Source organism: Microcaecilia unicolor, chromosome 10 (assembly GCF_901765095.1).
Source record: "Microcaecilia unicolor chromosome 10, aMicUni1.1, whole genome shotgun sequence".
Lineage (NCBI taxonomy): Eukaryota > Metazoa > Chordata > Amphibia > Gymnophiona > Siphonopidae > Microcaecilia > Microcaecilia unicolor.
Genome location: NC_044040.1, coordinates 218,140,678 through 218,160,894, shown reverse-complemented (window position 1 = coordinate 218,160,894; position 20,217 = coordinate 218,140,678). Strand labels below are relative to the sequence as shown.

At 42.8% G+C, this 20,217-nt stretch overlaps 2 protein-coding genes across 2 annotated transcripts in view; one reads left to right on the top strand and one right to left on the bottom strand.

Moving 5' to 3' along the window:
* The window catches only part of PSMD1 (proteasome 26S subunit, non-ATPase 1), a 188,651-nt gene that overhangs the window by 50,677 nt on the left and 117,757 nt on the right, over positions 1-20,217 (top strand). The window lies entirely within an intron of this gene.
* HTR2B (5-hydroxytryptamine receptor 2B) overlaps positions 17,216-20,217 on the bottom strand; it is a 33,045-nt gene continuing 30,043 nt past the window's right edge. Inside the window, exon 4 of the mRNA XM_030215783.1 lies at positions 17,216-18,374. Coding sequence (XP_030071643.1) covers positions 17,482-18,374 — 893 coding nt within the window. The 3' untranslated portion in view covers positions 17,216-17,481. The remainder of the gene's footprint in view (positions 18,375-20,217) is intronic.

Here is a 20,217-nt window from a genome sequence, read left to right as displayed (position 1 = left end):
TCTAAGAAAATGCACCACACCCAGCAAAGAGGCCAAGGATTTACCCTGGACCATGTTGTGGAAACAGGCCAAAGCCACCACCTGCACCTTCAGGGAAGCCAGAGTTAACTTAATGGTAGGTAAGCATGTCTCTTCCTGAGCTGATTTTCATAACTTAAGCTCTTTGAGCAAGGATGTAGTTGTCTATATGCGGGCAGTGCAACTGATGGGGGCATTAAAATTGCACCCTATACATTGCCTCACCGATTGGCTCTGATATAGTGGACAGGGCAGAAACACTGGGAATGTGTCACATAAGACACATTTCCAGCTTGGGATGCTGTTTCTTTGACCTTTAAACATATAGAATTTAAAAGAAGCCAAAGTGACTGGAATTGTTTGGGAGAACATGTCTGTTGCTTGTCTTCCTTCAGCACCTCCACCCTGGGTGCTGCAGGCAGGCATCTATCCCTGCTCCATGATTGGGATCCTGGAGCCTCCTTTTCAAGCCCCTCTCTCAGCACACATTTGGACTTCAAACTTTTGTGTGAATGATTTTGTCGAGTGTTAAGGACATGCCAAATCCTATGAATTGCTTTTTTGATGAATGTATTTCATTCTTTAGTTAAACGTGGTGGATCTGTTTTCAGCATTGTGTCCCTTATTCAAGGAAACTATATGTGAAATGCCTGTGGTGGAAATGATGCTTTCAGCAGTGCAAAATTCCCGCAGTCTCTGTCTCAGCACAGCCAGATGTGTCCTCACCATCAAAACGTAGAGAAATATAGGCAGATAAAGACCATATGGACACTTTTCAACAGTCGTGGGTTGTGACTGTTGGCGGCCGTGCTCAAGCCGGTTGATACTGACTCTGTTTCTAGTGCCTCATTCCGATTCCAAGTTTGACCAATAGGGTGAGCACTAGGGACAGAGCCGGTACCATACGGCATGGGTGCGCAGCCATCCAAAAAGTTGTAACCCGCAGTTCTCAGTACCACTGGAGAGTGAGGAAACAAGCAGCGTTGCCAACTCTGCGGTTTTCACGTGAAATTCGGCAGCTCTTTTAAACTCGCGGGCAGTTTTCTACAGTCACGGGTTGCTTTTTTGCGTTTATTTTGTTGTACCGGTTCCCCCTACCCCTGCAAGGTGGTAGCTTTTTTTTTTTGGGGGGGGGGTTGCTGTTCCAGTTGTTCCCCGCTCCTCACCTCATGTTGTTTGTTGGTGAGCTCGGGCAGCTCCAAGGGGGACCCCGACACCCCTCTCCCCTGCTCCTTAGATAGCTGTTTTGGGTGTTGGACTATTTTGAGCAACTTTTGGGGAATTTCCATACATCTGGCAACTCTGACGGTGAGCAGAGCAGTGAGTGACAACATGGATTGGATTATGGAGGAGGAGGCAGAGCTAGCATATAAAAGCAAGTAACTACAAACGTCCCCCCCCCCCCCCCCAAACTCTTTACATAGCTATTTTTGATTTTTGAGCTGCTTTTGGGTACAGGTTGGGCAGGAAAACTTTTCACCATCTGGTAATTCTACATATGGCCCATCTAGTCTGCCCAGCCATGCCATCTATTCTGTCACTTCCTTAGAGATCCTATGTACCTGTCCCAAGGTCTCTTGAATTCAGATAAGATTTTTATCTCCACCACTTCCACCGGGAGGCTGTTCCACAAATTCACTGCTGTTTCCATGAAAAAGTATTTCCTTAGGTTACTTCTGAGTCTGTCCCCTTTCGCCTACGTCCTGCCTTTCCAGAGCTTTCTTTCAATTGAAAGAGTATGCTACATAAGTATTTAAATGTCTCTGTCATATCTCCTTCCTTTCTTCCATCCTGTCTTTGGGCTAATGACAGGAGGAGGTGGGGATGGCAAAATCAGAAAAGCTGTGGAATTTAGAATTTAGTTTCTATAGGGTTCACACATCCTGGTGTAAAGCACGTCCTACCCAGGACTGCTCTATATCTTTCACATCCTGTTAGGTTTATTTATTTGTTACATTTGTATCCCACATTTTCCCACCTATTTGCAGACTCAATGTGGCTTACATAGTACCGTAGTGGCGTACAAATACAAGGTGTTATTGTGGTAGAATAAGGTTCATGTAAGGTAGGTATAATGGGGAATTTAGGAAGGAAGAGGGAAGTTGGGGTGTGTCCATTCCGATCTTTGGTTTTGTTGTATTGCAGGTACTCAGGCTTTTATGTTGGGACGGTGGGATATGCCTTTCTGAACAGGTGTGGTTTTAGTTCTTTCCGGAATTTTAGGTGGTCAGACATTGTTTGTACTATTTTTGGAAGTGCGTTCCATAGTTGTGCGCTTAAATAGGAAAAGCTGGATGCATATGTTGATTTGTATTTGAGTCCTTTGCTGTTTGCGTAATGAAGATTTAGGTATGTTCATGCTGATCTTGTTGTGTTTCTGGCTGGCAGGTCTATGAGGTCTGTCATGTATCCCAGGGCTTTGCCGTAGATAATTTTATGAACCAGGTTGCAGATTTTAAAAGCGGCATGTTCTTTGATTGGGAGCCAGTGCAGTTTTGAAGTTCTTTTGTCCTTCCGCTCTCATATAGCAAAGATCTAACACTAAGCTCAGTTGGAAATAATTTCTGTGCTGCTGTACTGACATGGATTGCAATTTTTCCAGTGTCTGGTAATGTTTGTATGGGAGAGAGAGAGAGCATAAGCTTTCTGTTCCATTTTCCCTGTGCAGTAACAGAGGACTGGTGACACATTTGCAGTCTTCTCATTCTTCTATAGTGGAGTTGACCTTTTCTGAAGAACACAAGCTCTCTAAAGGTCACTGCTGCAAAGATTCCACTTTATCAACTCTCTCAAAATCTAAGAATGACAAAGCGATATCTAAGCCCTAAGTGAAAAAAAGAAAAACATGCATCTTAAACATTCATGTGTGCCAAGTACGCTAAGAGGGCATTTTCATCCAAAAAAGGCCGACCTTTTAATGTTAATAGAAGGATTTGAGATCATAGCTTTGTAAATCATTCTGTGTAAAATATATATATCATATCATACCATTTGTTATCTACACTGAGAGAAAAAATTCAACACCACAAATGTGTTTAACTATTGTTTTGACCTACTAGTATGTTTCCTACAGTTCCTTGAACTCCTAACTCAGCTGGACTGGGGCTGGCGGTCTTGTACCATGAGCCTTGCTTTGCATCTACAAGGGGATTTTTCCCTTATTTTAAATCCCCCCCTTAATTCACATGGCTCCAGTTTTTGCAGCGAAAGGCCTCAGGAAGGGTCCATTCACCAGGGCTTCCTCCAGAACCCTGCAATCATGGGCCCTGAATTTTGCCACTAGGTGTCATTCTTCAGCAATGATCACAACTCCCTGTGATTTTTATTTATTTATTTATTTTTTAGTCCCTCCCCCCCCCCCCCCCCCCCTCAGGTAACTATAAACCAGGGCTGGGCCAAGCATATTGTACATGCTAAACATTCAGCCGTGCGCCGCTGCCCCCAGATATGGCTCAAGTCCCTATTAACCCCCCACCCCATCCCCTAAGTTTAACATCTCCTTTTCCCTTCCTATGGCTCCCTAGGTAGCCAGCGCCTCCTCTTCCCCTCTACTTCCCTCTCTCTGTGACCAACATCTCCCCTTCCCTTCTCTACTTCTCAGCTCCCCTCCTGGCCAGCATCTCCACTTCCCCTTTACTTCTCTACCCCAACTCTATGTTTAGCATTTCACCTCCCTCACCACCTACTTCTTCAGACCCCATAAGTATAGGCTAGTGCTGAAGGGTTGTCATGTCCTGCTCCCTTCAGCAGGAAGTCTGTCTGGGAGGTGGGCAGGAGAAACCAGTGCTTGAGCCAGGCCTGTGCTTAGCCAGTGCAGCACTCTCTTTAAGCTCAAGGCCAGCGCCGGGGGAGGGGGAGACAGTTGCAGGTCCAATAGGGGAAAAGCTATCATTCTCACCAGAACAGCACCACCGAGGTCTTCAAATTCTTCCATCTTGGGTGGGCACCTAGTCTGCCTAGTGGCTTGATTGGCCCTGCTGTAAATGCCGCCTTTGTAGTATCCCTAGGAGCACCTGACCCGTGGATGTGAGATTGAGCTGGAAGCTTTCCACAAGAGTCTGAACATAAACTTGTAGAGAATATCCTTTCCGTAGTAAGTGTAACTTCCATTTCTTTTTAATTTATAAGATTTTACATCTTCAACCAAGCATAATCAAACTTGTACAGAAAAGTAATACAATATTCATATTTTGTTAAAGGAAAATGAGAAAAGCATATCAGTTACTCAAGTCCCCATTATTAGGGTCCAAGATTTAATTTGGAGGAATAATAACCAAACATATTAATATAATCACATAGGAAAAAGATCTGATTGTCTAAGATAATTCTTTGCTTCGGTCTTCGACTGAGGAAGATTTGGGAGAGATATCAGTGCCAGCAGGCTCCTCCCCAGCACTATTTAAAATCCTATCTAGGTGATGCATGAGGTTCGCCACCTTTGCACCAGGCAGGCAAGTGACAATGAGGCTTATTTTCAAAGCACTTTGGGAGGCTAAGTTCCATAGGTTTCTATGGAACTTTGGGAGGCTAAGTGCTTTGAAAATAAGCCTCCAGGTGACCTTCACGTCCACTAGCTATCTAGCTATCTACATGCCTAATAATTGAATCTCCAACTACAAAAGCCATCCTAACCCTTTCCTCCTGGGCATAAGCTCCTGGAGAGACATCCTCGGTGCGAGAGGATAGTGCATCCCCTGGTGGGTTGGTCCTGGCTAGCTTTCAGCTGCACCAGGATGATGCTCTCCATTTAGAAGACCTCCAAGGCAGCACAAGGGCTGCCAGACTGGAGGTGAGACTTCTCTACACTCAGTGCAAAAGACTGGATAGCACTTCTCTTGTTGCTGGACTACTGTCTGCATCTTAGTATTATGGAGTTTAATTAAAACTTCTTAAAGTATTTAGGGATATCAGATTAATATAAGGAGCCTTAAGATTATACGGTGTAATATGTAATTTATTTAGTGTTTGCTTCTCAGAAACGAATTAAATGTAATGACTATAAATGAAGACTTGAGCTAGGGGTGTGTGCGTGGAATGAGGACTGAACTAGGCCCTGCTTTGCCTTCTAGAATCTATCTGTTAATGTGGCAGAAAATTCAAGTTTTAAAACTATGGGGGAAAGGGTATGGAGACTAGCGAATAAAGTTAGCTTTAAAAAAAAAAAAATTCTAACTGTGTTTATCAATAACCTACAATTCCTCTTTTAAACCCAGTCTTTAAGTTACCAAGCACAGAGCAAAATAATGTCACTTAACCAGAGAAATGTCCTCTTCTCTCAGAACTTCTCAGAAAGAAAGTTAAGCGGGACCTTTCCTCTCTATGTAGTTTGGATTCTAAGGAGACTGCTTCAAACAAACCTTTTGAAGCTAACCTAGTAACAGATTAGCCGTAGTAACCTTTGCAAATATTTTATTTCCTCACACCTTAAAACACCTAATTCAGGTCAGTAGCAGTGCTACCTCTCCAGCAGGCAAAGAATAGAAAATAACTTTCTTTCAGGACAATTTGAGCCTTGCTACTATCCTTTTTAATACTCTTGGATGTTAAGTTTCTACCTCCTAGAGAAAGTTTCAGTTTAAAACTACGGGGAAAGTGTTGTACACTATGGAAGCTAGTTAATAATCCTTGTCCATTCGGAAGTTGGGGATTTTTTTTTTTTTTTAAGCAATAGTCACAGCTGCTGTCTGCTGATTCCTGGCCTCTAGTGGTACTACTTGGTCAGACCTATCACAGCTGCCCCAATTCCTGGCTATATTCTGTTTCTCTCCTCCCTTCCACTCCTGCTGTAGATGAGGTTTTTAAATGAATGTTACAGAGAACAGAACACACACATGTATATGTCATAATATTAGCTGAATCTGCATCCTTTTGAAACTCCTGAGCTGTAGTACAAATTGGCTAGTTGGATTTTTTTTCCTTTTCAGTGGTATAACAAGAACACCCATCACCTTCAGCAGCACTCAGACCTGAATCTCTGTTTCCTGTATGTTCTGTACACCAGACACTTCATTCTGGAGTGACCAGTGAGTTCTCAGCTATCACACCTTCCTGCATACCTATACCTGACAGGATAATGCTGGGTGTGACTGCTCCATCCCTCTTCTGCATAGCCTCGGTGCCATGCACAGAATAGTCTTTACTGGTTTACAGGAAACGCCAGCTGTGATAGGGCAGCTAGTAAACTGGAGCCTGTTTGTTTCGTGGTAACACTGTAATATAAATGTTTACCCAAAGAGTGGGCAGACATACATTCTCCTGCTGTCATGGGGAGGGGAAAATGTAGAAAGCATTCTCAGAAAGCAGCAATGTAATATTGCTGGATGTTTCAAAATATTTCTGTCATCTGTTAGAACAAAACAAAATCAGAAATATTCCCTTTGCGTTTTTCTTTTTGACTCGGCAATTTCGTATTGTTTGGGCCTCCAGCTCAGTTGGACTGAGGGATGAGCTCCTTCCTTCATGACGGTCTGATTTTTAAATGTCATTCCTAGAATCTAATGGGGTAATTTGTATAAACGCATTTTTATGTACATGTCAAAGTATGTTCAGTGACAAGAATTCATGGTTTTTTCTTTTCTTTTTTTTGCAACCTGAGTATAGACCTGTTCAGAGGTGCATTTTGAGTGGAGCAGTCTATATTTTAGTGGCACTTTTTGCATTTTGTTTTTTTTGGGACAGTTAAAGATACATAAGCTAAAAATAGGCACCCTCTTGACCTCCAATCCTAGGGTATTTGTTATAAAATTACCCTGGTGAAAACACCTTATAAGGAGCCTATGGGAAGACTAATGTATAAAGACAAGTAGGCTCCTGGCATCTTTATAAAATACAAGCATAAGTGGAAGGTGCAGACATTTAAACCAATATTTGTCAAGTATGCACATAAATTATATTTTAGAATCTACGTGTATACTTGCATGCTCTGCTCACATTGTCCAGACTTCACCCTGTGCATGCTTTACATGCATATGTGGCTACATCTTTGATAGTTATTAAAATATCATCAAAGGGTGCATACTCTATTGTTTAAAGCACACACCCTCTTATAACATTACTAGCCGTTGAGCCCGTAAAAACGGGCTGGTATTGGGGTTTTTCTTCCTTCCCACTCCCTCCCTCCCCGTGAGGTCGCCACCGCTACCGTTCCCCCCCCCCCCCCCGGAGTCGCCGCCATCCCTCCACCCGGCCGGGGCCCTCTCTCTCTCCGCTACTAAACTTACGCATCCATTCGCCGGAACGCAGCACGCATATCAGCTGAGCTGCCGTCGGCCCTTTCTTCTCTGCCTGTGTCCCGCCCTCCTGTGACGTAACGTCAGCGAGGGCGGGACACAGGCAGGGAAGGAAGGCCGACGGCAGCTCAGCTGATGTGCGTGCTGCGTTCCGGCAAATGGATGTGTAAGTTTAGTAGCGGAGAGAGGGCTCGGGCCGGGTGTGTGTGTGTGTGTGGGGGGGGGGTAACGGTAGCGGCGACCTCGGGTGGGCGGGTGGGGGGGGGGGAGCGGTATCAATCTTGGCGGCGCAGTTTCCCTCTCTGTCCCGCCCTCATCACGTATTGACGCGGGGGCTGGACAGAGAGGGAAGTCTCTACTGCGCATTTGCGAGTGAGTCGGTCACTCGCCGTTTATATGTTTGATTTTCAATTTGTCTCCAGGAGCATCTGCCCAGGAGGGAAGGGTTAGGATGGCTGCTGTTGTTGGTGATTCAATTATTAGGCATATAGATAACTGGTGGCTGGTGGAAGTGAGGATCTCCTGGACACTTGCCTGCCTGTTGTGAAGGTGGAGGACCTCAGCGTCGCCTAAATTTTAGGTAGTGGTGTGGAGTTGCTGGCTGTCTTGGTACTTGTGGGTACCAATGACATAGGAAAATGTGAGCGAGAGATTCAGGAAGCCTAATTTAGGCTCTTAGGTAGAAAACTGAAATCCAGATCCTCCAGGGTTGCATTTTCAGAAATGTTCCCTGTTCCACACATAGGACGGGCAGAGCTCCAAAGTCTTAATGCTTGGTTGAGATGATGGTGCAAGGATGAGGGATTTAGATTTGTTAGGAACTGGGCAACATTCTGAGGAAGGAGGAACATGTTCCGAAAGGATGGTGCTCCACCTTAATCAGGATGGAACCAGGCTGCTGGCGCTAACATTTAAGAAGTAGATAGAGCAGCTTTTAAACTAAAATTGGGGGGGGGGGGGGGGAGTTGACAGTTGCCCAGGAGCACATGGTTTGGTGTGGAGTATCCTTAAAGGCTACTATTGAAACAGGATCTTTAGGGAATCCCTATAGAGAGGTTTCAATAATGGTGAAAGAAAGCCAGGAGTGTTCAGTGGGAGAACAGAGTAAAGGATGCAGATTATCCGCATTAACTTCAAAGCAGCCTGTAGTTGCAAGGAAAAAAAAAAGACATTTTGAAGTGTCTATATACAATGCTAGAAGGCTTTAAAAATAAGATGAGAATATATAGCACTAAATGAAGAAGTAGATATAATAGGCATTTGAGAGACCTGGTGGAAGGAGGACAATCAATGGTACAAATTCTATTGCAATAGTGGATCAAATTGGAGGGGAGGTTCTTCTTTATGTTAAAGAGGGAATTGAGTCAAACAAATTAAATGTTCAACATGAAACAGATAGCAGCATGCAATCTTTATGGATAGAAATTCCAGGTGTGAAGAGGAGTATACTGATAGGGCTGTACTACTGTCTGCTAGGGCAAAACGAATAGACAGAGGGACAAATGTTCACAGAAATTAGGAAAGCTGGCAAATTGGGCAACATAATGGGTGATTTCAATTATCCTAATATTGACTAGATAAAGGTTACATCAGGGAGTACTAAGGAGGAAAAATTTCTAGATATAATAAATGACTGCTGTTTAGGGCAACTGGTCCAGGAACCAACGAGAGGGGGAGCTATTTTGGATCTAATCCTTAGTGGAATGCGGGGCATAGTACGAGAAGTAACGGTGTTGGATCCGTTGGAAAACAGTGATCATAACATGATCAAATTTGGGGTGATATTTGGAGTGAAGTTTTACTAAGGAAATCTACTGTAGCAGCTTTTAGTTTTCGAAAGGGCGATTATGACAAAATGAGGAAAATGGTTAGAAAGAAGCTGAAAGGATCAGCCACAAAAGCTAGGACTTTAAATAAGGCATGGACGTTGTTTAAAAATACCATTGTGGAAGCCCAGACTAGATATTCCACATATTAACAAAAGGTGGGAAAAAGAACAAACGACAGCCACTATGGTTAAAAGGCGAGGTGAAAGAGGCTATTAGAGCCAAAATAAATATTCTTCAAAAAATGGAAAAAGGATCCGAATGAAGAAAATAAGAAGCAGCATTAGCACTTTCAAGCCAGATGCAAAGCATTGATAAAGAAGACTAGAAGAGAATATGAAGAAAAACTTGCTGCAGAGACAAACTCATAATCGCACTTTTTTCAGGTATTTCAGAAGCAGGAAGCCTGCGAGTGAATCTTTGGTACCGTTATATCAGGAAGGAGAAAATGGAGCACTCGGAGAGGACAAAGGCCATAGCGGACAGATTGAATGAATTCTTTGCTTCTGTCTTTACGCAAGAAGATGTAAGAGATCTACCTATACCAGAAATGGTTTTTAGGGATTGAAGATGTGGAGGAACTGAAAGAAATCTCAGTGAACTTGGAAGGTGTATTGAGCCAAATTGACAAGTTAAGGAGTGATAAATCGCCTGGACTGGATGATATACATGCCAGAGTATTGAAATATCTCGAACTTGAAATTTCTGATCTGCTAGTGATCTGTAACCTGTTGTTAAAATCGTCCATAGTACCTGAAGACTGGAGGGTGGCCAATGTGACACTGATTTTTAAAAAGGGTTCCAGGGGTGGTTCGGGAAATTACAGACCAATAAGCCTGACTTCACTATTTTGTCTGGCACTGGAAACTATTATAAAGAATAAAATTACAGAACACGTAGACAATCATGGTTTAATTGGAGTCAGCATGGATTCAGCCAAGGGAGGTCTTGCATCACCAATTTGCTTCATTTCTTTGAAGGTGTGAATAAGCACGTCAGTAAAGATGAACCGGTTGATGTAGTGTATCTAGATTTTCAGAAAGTTCCTCATGAGAGACTCCTATGAAAATTAAAGAGTCATGGGATAGGAGGCAGTGGATTAAGAATTGTATGTCTAGTAGCGCTTTAGAAATGATAAGTAGTAGTAGTTATTGGACAGAAAAACAGAGGGTAGCATTAAATTGCCATTTTTCTCAATGGTGGAGGGTGAATAGTGGAGTGCCGCAGGGTTCTGTACTGGAACCGATGCTATTTAACATATTTATAAATGATCTGGAAATCGGAATGACGAATGAGGTGAATTAAATTTGCAGAGGACACAAAACTATTCAAAGTAGTCAAAATGCATGCAGGTTGTGAAAAATTGCAGGAAGACCTTAGGAAACTGAAAGACTGGGCATCCAAATGGCAGATGAAATTTAATGTAGACAAATGCAAAGTGATGCACATTGGGAAGAATAATCCAAATCATAGTTACCTGATGCTAGGGTCCACTTTAGGATCTAGTACTCGAGAAAAAGACCTAGTTGTCATTGTAGAGAATATGCAGAAATCTGCTGGCCATTTTGTGACGGTGGGCAAAAAAGCAAACAGGATGCTAGGAACTATTAGGAGAGGGATGCAAAATAAGACCAAAAGTATTATAATGCCTCTCTATCCCTCCATGGTGCGACCTCACCTTGAGTATTGTGTTCAATTTTGGTCGCCGTATCTCAAAAAAGATATAGCGGAATTAGAAAAGATTCAAAGAAAAGTGACCAAAATGATAAAGGGGATGGAATTCCTCTCGTATGAGGAAAGACTAAAGAGGTTAAGGCTCTTCAGCTTGGAAAAGAGACCGCTGAGGGGGGATATGATTGAGGTCTACAAAATCCTAAGTGGTTGGAGCGGGTGCAGGTGAATTGATTTTTTTCACTCATTCAAAAAGTACAAAGACCAGGGAACACTCAATGAAATTGCATGGGAATTCTTTTAAAACAAGTATGAGGAAATATGTTTACACTCATAAGTTAAGCTCTGTAACTTGTTGCTGAAGAATGTTGTAATGACAGCATATCTGGGTTTAAAAAAGGTTTGGGCAAGTTCCTGGAGGAAAAGTCCATAGTCTGTTATTGATGTGGACATAGGAGAAGCCACTGCTTGCCCTGGGATTGGTAGCATGGAATGGTGCTACCAATTGGGTTTCTCCTAGGTACTTGTGACCTGGATTGGCCACTGCTGGAAGCAGGATACTGGTGTTTGTGTATTTCTTTTTTTTTTTTTTTGGGGGGGGGGGGGTAGGCATGAGAAAAAGGAACGAGGGGGCAGTCTTGTGCTTATCACCATCAGAAATCGGTATTGCTAGCACTGTTCTACTTCCCTTTGCACAGCTTGCCTGAAGAGCAAATTCTGAAGACTCCTGCATTGCCATACTGGGACAGACTGAAGGTCCATCAAGCCCAGTATCTTGTTTCCAGGTCACAAGTACTTGACTAGATCCCAAAGCAGTATAATAGATTTGATGCTGCTTATCCTAGAAGTAAGTAGTGGATTTTCCCAAGTTCTTTTAGGAATTAGCCAGACCTTTTTTAAACCCCGCTAGGCTAACTGCTTTTACCACATTCTCTGGCAATGCCAGAGTTTAATTACACGTTGAGTGAAGAAATATTTTCTCTGGTTTGTTTTAAATGTGCTGCTTAGTAACTTCATTGTGTGCCCCCTAGTCCTAGTATTTTTGGGAAAAGTAAACTAACAATCCACTCAGTATTTTATAGACCTCTTATATCTTCCCTCAGCCATCTCTTCTCCAAGCTGAAGAGCCCTAGCTGCTTTAGCCTTTCCTCGTAAGAAAGTCGTCCCATCCCTTTATCATTTTTGTCGCCCTTCTCTTTTCTAATTCTGCTATATCTTTTTTGAGATGTGGTGAGCAGAATCACACACAGTATTTGAGGTGCTGTCGCACCATGGAGCAATACAAAGGCATTATAACATTCTTTGTTTTCCATTCCTTTTTTAATAATTCCTTACATTCTATTTGCTTTCCCTTGGTGATGACTCCTAATATGGAACCTTGCATCATGTAGCCATAGTTTGAGTTCTTCTTTCCCACATGCATCACTTTGCACTTGTTCACATTAAACATCATCATTTGGATGCTCGGTCTCCCAGTCTCGTAAGGTTCTCTTGCAATTTTTCACAATCCACTTGTAATTTAACAACTTTGAACAACTGTGTTATCAGCGACTGTAATTATCTCACTAGTTATTCCCATCTCTAGATCATTTATAAATATGTTAAAATGCAGAGCTCCCAGCATAGGCCCCTGGGAAACCCTCTCAATAGTGAATACTGACCATTTAATCCTACTCACTGTTTTCTTTCTTTAACCGGTTTTTAATGCACAATAGGACATTGCCTCTTCTCTCCTCAGGTGTCTTTCATAAGATACTTTGTCAAATGCCTTTTAAAAATGCAGACACACAGTATCAACCGGCTTACCTTTATCCAGATGTTTATTCACCCCTTCATAGAAATGTAGATTGGTGAGGCAAGATTTCCCTTGACTAAATCCATGTTGGCTTTGTCTCATTAATCCATGCTTATGTATATGATCTGTAATTTTTTTTCTTTATAATAGTCGCTACCATTTTGCCCAGCACCAACTTCAGGCTCACTGGTCTATAACTTCCCAGATAACCTCTGGAACCTTTTTTAAAAAATTGGGGTTACATTGGCCACCCTCCAATCTTATGATGCCATGCTAGATTTTAAAGATAAATTACATATTTCTTGTCAGCCCTCCAGACTGGTCCAGCTGCTGACGCATTGGTTATACGTTATACTCGCCTACCAGCAGATGGAAACATAGAACACAGTTTCTGAAACGTGTATAATAGCCTTGTACCACCTCATAGCCAGCCAATTTGTTCTCATTCTCCAGCAGATGGTGGTCGAGTAGCTTGTGCAGTCAGTCTGGTAGAAGGGTGATTCCCTGCGGTGTGACTTTTGGCCTTTAGTTCTCTTAAATTTTCTCAGGACCAAAGAACACCCCCCCCCCCCCAGAGTTTCATTTTTCGCCAGTTCTCTCCCTTTATCTTTATTTTTTTTTTTTTAAATTTCTAAGGGTTGTGGTCTGCAGGGGCCACTGTGTACCCTAGGGTGTAAACATATGGCCAGGTTCCTCCCCTGCTATTCTCGTCTGCCAGGAGGGAAAGTGAAATGGGACTTGGTATACCGCCTTTCTGAGATTTTTGCAACTACATTCAAAGCGATTTACATATATTCAGGTACTTATTTTGTACCAGGGGCAATGGAGGGTTAAGTGACTTGCCCAGAGTCACAAGAAGCTGCAGTGGGAATCGAACTCAGATCCCCAGGATCAAAGTCCACTGCACTAACCACTAGGCTACTCCTCCACTCATTCCACCAATAAGAGCCAACCTCATCAGTGATGTCACAATGGATTGATTGCCCAATACAGTTCCCCAGGATCAAAGTCCACTGCACTAACCACTAGGCTACTCCTCCACTCATTCCACCAATAAGAACCAACCTCATCAGTGATGTCACAATGGCTTGGCTCACTTCTGATATTGTGATGTCATAAGGGAAAGGGGGAAAGGGAAATGGGACTTGATATACTGCCTTTCTGAGGTTTTTGCAACTACATTCAAAGCGATTTACATATATTCAGGTACTTATTTTGTACCAGGGGCAATGGAGGGTTAAGTGACTTGCCCAGAGTCACAAGAAGCTGCAGTGGGAATCGAACTCAGATCCCCAGGATCAAAGTCCACTGCACTAACCACTAGGCTACTCCTCCACTCATTCCACCAATAAGAGCCAACCTCATCAGTGATGTCACAATGGATTGATTGCCCAATACAGTTCCCCAGGATCAAAGTCCACTGCACTAACCACTAGGCTACTCCTCCACTCATTCCACCAATAAGAACCAACCTCATCAGTGATGTCACAATGGCTTGGCTCACTTCTGATATTGTGATGTCATAAGGGAAAGGGGGAAAGGGAAATGGGACTTGATATACTGCCTTTCTGAGGTTTTTGCAACTACATTCAAAGCGATTTACATATATTCAGGTACTTATTTTGTACCAGGGGCAATGGAGGGTTAAGTGACTTGCCCAGAGTCACAAGAAGCTGCAGTGGGAATCGAACTCAGATCCCTAGGATCAAAGTCCACTGCACTAACCACTAGGCTACTCCTCCACTCATTCCACCAATAAGAGCCAACCTCATCAGTGATGTCACAATGGCTTGATTGCCCAATACATTCCCCAGGATCAAAGTCCACTGCACTAACCACTAGGCTACTCCTCCACTCATTCCACCAATAAGAGCCAACCTCATCAGTGATGTCACAATGGCTTGATTGCCCAATACATTCCCCAGGATCAAAGTCCACTGCACTAACCACTAGGCTACTCCTCCACTCATTCCACCAATAAGAGCCAACCTCATCAGTGATGTCACAATGGCTTGATTGCCCAATACATTCCCCAGGATCAAAGTCCACTGCACTAACCACTAGGCTACTCCTCTGTGCCTTGGCCCCGGGCTTGAGGTACGTCTGTATATTTCAGCACCTGATCCTGATATTGTCAGCATCTGAGTCTGTTTGCAGCAAAACATCGAAGATGACTCAGGAATGAGTGGATAACATTCCAGTTAATAAATCAGTTTTTATTAAAAGATGATCAAGACTCGACAGCTGTGTTTCGGCGGCTAGGCCTCCATCAGGAATCTGTTATATCAAATAGGGTCATCCATTTGATAAATTGTTTGTCGCAATTGTATAGAGATAATAAATCGTGCGCTTCTTGTGCCCGAGTGGTGCAGAAGCTCAGACTCGCAGCTGATCTCTTTCCCCTTCCCTAAACTGGCAGGCAGGGAAGATTGGCATCTGAGTCTGAGCATAGTGTTGTTTTGCAGCATCGTCTGTTTCTGTGCGTGCAAGATTGGATTGTACAGTTTATATTTGCATGCATCGTACTTTCAGACTTCTGAGGCAGGCGCCCATGCGCTGAAACACAGCCGCTGTTTCGAGTCTTTTGGTGGTGTATTTTCAATAAGAGATCACGCATAAAATTTATCCAGTCTCCTGTCACGTTCTCAAAACTGGAAACTAGGTTGTGAGCCCTTGGGCCACTGCCGAGGAGCGGCAGTTGCAGGCAAAACCACCCCACGCTAGAAACAGGGCAAGTCTCAGGCAAGCAGTTAGGCTTCACCTGCACTTGGCCACTTTTCACCAAGAGTTGAGCTCTGGGCTTCAGGTGGCCGGCAGGACTTGCTGGACAGGGCAGGACTGGATAACAGCAAGGCAGCACAGGGACTGAGGGTCAGAGGGGAAAGGGAGGAACATGGGCAGCAACGCAGGAGACTGGGCAAGGAAGGGAAAGCTAAAGGGCAGAACAGAAAGCTGCAGAACAGCTACTAAATAGGGAACAAACACTGACTAACAAGACACAGAACTAAGAGCTGCAAGCAGCCCCAAAGCCAGAACACAGACAAACAGAAACTAAACACAGAATTACAAACAAGAAACCAGGCAAGGAAAGCAAGTAAAACCTAAACTAAACTAAACACAGACTAACTAGAAACAGGCAAGAATCTCAGGTAAACAACTGGACTAGCAGAAGTGCAACAAGCACCAACATACCAGGGCCTTAGACGCAATGCAAAGGCAAGCAGAGAGATTTCAGAATGGCTAATAAGCCCTGCAGCAGCTGAGGCTTCAGCTGCAGCAATCACCAGGCAGCTACGAGTGCTGTGCAGGGCCAAAGAAGACAGACAAATCTGGCAGCCTGGAAGATCCAGACTGGAGTGGGCTAAAGTCTGGACCAGGTAGGAACGGCAAGACAGTCTATGGCAGTTCATAGCAGCCACCGGTTCTGGCCACCAGAGGGCGAGGTGAGCACAGACGTGACATCTCCCTTGTTTCCTTTGGAAGAGCCAACCCGCCCAACTCTTTTTTCTGTGTGTTATGGTCATAGGGATAGACTGTTCCTCTACATCTTGTGGTCGTTCTCTCTACGGAACAATGTGATAAGGCACTTGCCAAGGCCAGAAGGATGCTAGGTTGCATGGAGAGGGGCATAGCCAGCAGAATGAAGGTGATAATGCTCCTGTACAAGTTATTGAGACCGCATTTGGAGTACTGTGTTCAGTTTTGAAGGCTATATCTTTCTAAGGACATAAAGAGACTTGAATCAGTTTAGTGGAAAGCGACCAAAGTGGTATGGAGTCTCTGCGTGAAGAAGTGTGAGAAGAGACGAAGGCGTGAATATGTATACTATAGAGGAGAGGAGGGATAGGGAAGAGATGATGCAGAGATTGAAGTATTTGAAAGATATAAATGAACAGAAAGTCTTTTCCAGCAATGTAGAGATGTAGAATTAAAACTGAAAAACATCGGGAAAGAGTTTAATGGAGAGGGTGGTAGTTGCCTAGAATGCTCTTTCACTTGAAGTGGTGGGATTGAAAGTGGGATTGTCCGTATTTAAAGAGGTGAGGGATTTACACAGAAGATTCCTATATGAGAAGAGGATGGAATAAAAGTACAGATCATTTTCACTCAAAAGTAAAACATAACAGAGAGCGCTTTGGGGTGGGGGGGTCGACTTGCATGGAACAGCAGGTACAACCCTAACAGCAAAGGGGGAGGGCAACCTGCACGGATCAGCAGGTACAAACGTAAGGGCAAAGGGGCAGAGTAACCTACACGGAGCAGCCTTTCCAGGCAGACTTGCTGGATAATGCTGTTCTTTATCTGCTGTCATGTACCTGAGAGCAGCATTGGTGTCTGCTGCTAGAGTATTCAGTTACTCATTCAGATTAGCGAATTGCATAATGAACATGTCCAGACCAAGCCCCCAGCAGTACCTACAGTAAAGGTCTGTGTGTTTTCAAGTGCATATACTTTTAGCACCCAACTTAATTTATAAAAGACATTTCATGTACTTGTTTTACCACGTATGTGCTAAAATTACCTTCCCCCCTCCATTGGATGTGAAAGTTTATTTCCTAGCTTTCACCAGACTGACTAGAAGATAATCTTGCTGGGTTTTGCTATGTTTTGGTCAAAAATGGAGAAAACCAGATGACAATTGCCTTAGGTTCTTTTATTGGAGCCCCTTCTGTTTCAAAAGTACGGTATGTTCAAATGTATTATTTACAGCTGCAAAAAAAACAAACCAAAAAACCCATTTGGATTAGGCACATTATTTTATTTTAGGGACCTGGAAGATTCTATCAGAGCACTGAAGAGATGAATATAAACTCTGTAACATTTCTTTTTCTATATATATATATATATATAAATAATTAAAGAACGTATATTGCCATGTGTCACATAAATCTTCTGTGCATCATGAATGTTATTCATTTTTGTAAATCCAACTTTCCATTGTTTATACATAGCTGACCTGTTCTGTTTTATCAACCTCATTTTCTGTGAGCAGTAACGTGTCTAGTAAAATTACAGATGACTGGATTTGTGAGTTACGGAGCCTTAGAGGACTCTGGTACATAACCGGGCTAATCCCATTCCTCATTCCATGTTTCATAATCAGTTTAGAATTTTCTGCCATGGAGTTCCTGAAGGAAATCTTACTGGAGCACCTGCAGAAAGCCTTCACTGGTTTTATGGTCCGATAGTTGCAGGTGATGTACCGGCTGAATGCTTCCCGGAAGGTCTTATTGAAAAGAGTGTAGACCAAAGGGTTCACCCCAGAAGAAACATAACCCACCCAAACAAATATCTCCATAAGCATCTGGATCACTTTCTTGTCACAAGACTCGCACAGTACAGAGGTTACATTGGTGATGAAGAATGGGCACCACATTAGTACAAAAAGGAAAAAAACAATCCCCAAGACCTTGGAGGCCCTTTGTTCATTAGTGATTGTTTGCATGGACTTCTTCCCAAAAGTAGACAGTCTGCGGATTGGCGTCTCCTCTTGTGAGCTGACCAGGATTTTTTCCTTCCTGGAACCATCCAGCATGGCCACTTTCTCCGGTGATGAACAGGGTGTCATATCTCGCTGGAAAACAGTGGACACAGTGGACCAGTTCAGACGTTGAGGTGGTTTGTTCTTGATGAGATAGGCCTTCTTGCGCAGCGCCTGAATGGTTAAGAAATAAATTACAACCATGATCCCAAAGGGGATGAAAAAGGCAGTCAAAGATCCATATGTGATGAAGTCTTTAAACCTCTCAGGCCTCACTATGCATGTCTTATTGTTGTTCTCAAATATGTTAGATTCATCCCTGATGCCTTGGATAGGGATTGGAATGGCAATACCTAGGAAAGAGTAGAGCAAAGAAAGATCAGTCACTATATTTATAAGTAGAGCTTGCAACAGGTGAAGACCTGCATTAATCATTTAACTAAAAATATTGCACTCCCATAGTTTTGAAACATACTCTAGCAGTTAGGGTCTGTGGGAGCTACAGCTCAAAAAGCGTCATTGAGACCGCCTGATTCAAACCAAGGATTACATCGTAGCATTTCTTGTCCTTCATATCAGCTCGCGTTCCTGCCCAGTTATCTGTTCCTTTTGTGAGAGGAAAGACTGCAGCAACTGCTCAAATGGAAACTGCTTTTGTTCTGTGAAAGTGAAGGGGATGACCTTTATGACTTCTGAGTCCTAGTCGGACTACTGGTGCTCCCGGTAGAACCTCCCCCCACCCCCAGTAATGTACAATTGGCAGGGCTTTTTTTGCAGGGGTACTTGGGGGTACTGAGTACCGGCACCTTTTCCATTGTCTGCTAAAATTGACCCATGGTCTCCAAGTTTTAATGAAAGTGCTCAAGCTCTACACACCAATTCTGCCTTGTCATAGATTCTGTGACTGGTTGCAGGGGGCCTGGCTATTGTGGGGTGGGTCCCTTAGTGATCACCCCACCCCCTGAAGAGTGGCCTGGCATTTGAGTACCGGCACCTTTTTCGCTAGAAAATATGCACTGACAATTGGTAACACAGTTAAAGACCTACAGTTCCATCCAGTCTGCCCAGTTTTCTGCTAAGGATGTGTTTCAGCTGTAGAAATTCTGCTGCTTGTAGGGTATTAGTTTTTGTCTGTCTGTTTTTGTTGTCTACCTCCTTGATTTTCTACTATCCTGGATAGATTATCATACAGGTTACAATATTTAATGCTGCTCCAATGTCTCCCCCGCCCCCACCAAGTTTTGTAATAATATAAACCAGTGTTTCTGAATCGGTTTGCCATAGGAAAGTTAGTAACTGCCTAATGCTCTGTTCTCAGAATTTGTATTACATTACCATAGAGTTATATTCCCCTGAACACCTTAAGATAGGTTCAGAGTAGATTACATTTAAGAATATAACCAGTTCAAAAAATTGGGAACTTATTGAGAAATACAGTCAGAGATATTTAATACTGATTAAACTAAATTCTAAACAAATTCCAGTTAGCCTAATCTCTAGTGTCTGAGTAGATTAAACTACAAAACCTTAATAAAAGCTGATAGTAAAAGGGACTATAATTAGTCTATCTTGAAAGCACATATTTTCTAAGTAAACCTGCTTTAAGAGATTTACGGAACCGCACATAAAGAAATTACAGAAATTGGCAAAATTCTAAATTTTTGTGCCCTGATAAGAGAATAAGGCTGTAAAATTCCTCTTACTTTACTTTATTTCTTATTAGTCAACGATATTCCCATAGAGTTCAATGCAACTTAAATCAAGAAAAGAAGTACGTAGTGAAATTTACAACAAAAAGAGAAGAAGCTTAAATATCATCTGATAAACTAAGTACTGGCAATCATTAATTATTGTACATTTTGTAAAACATCTCTTTCAAATTAAATATGATTTCTACAGTTTGTGGAATGCTCCATAATGAGTCATGATCATCTGAACTGGTAAATCATTTCAACATTTTGCGGATAGATAAGGTAAAGTCAATGCATGTAATGACCTGAATTTGATACCTTTTGGGGAAGGAAATGGCATCCAACAAATTGCCAGCTAGTCTCCTATTCCTAAATTTGATTTAAATATTCTGATAAACTTCCATTCATTGTGCAAAGTTTGAAAATCCACTGGAAGCCAATGCCGTGTGTAATATACAGTGGGGTAACTTTCTCAAATTTAGACTTGGAGAAGATCAATTTTGCA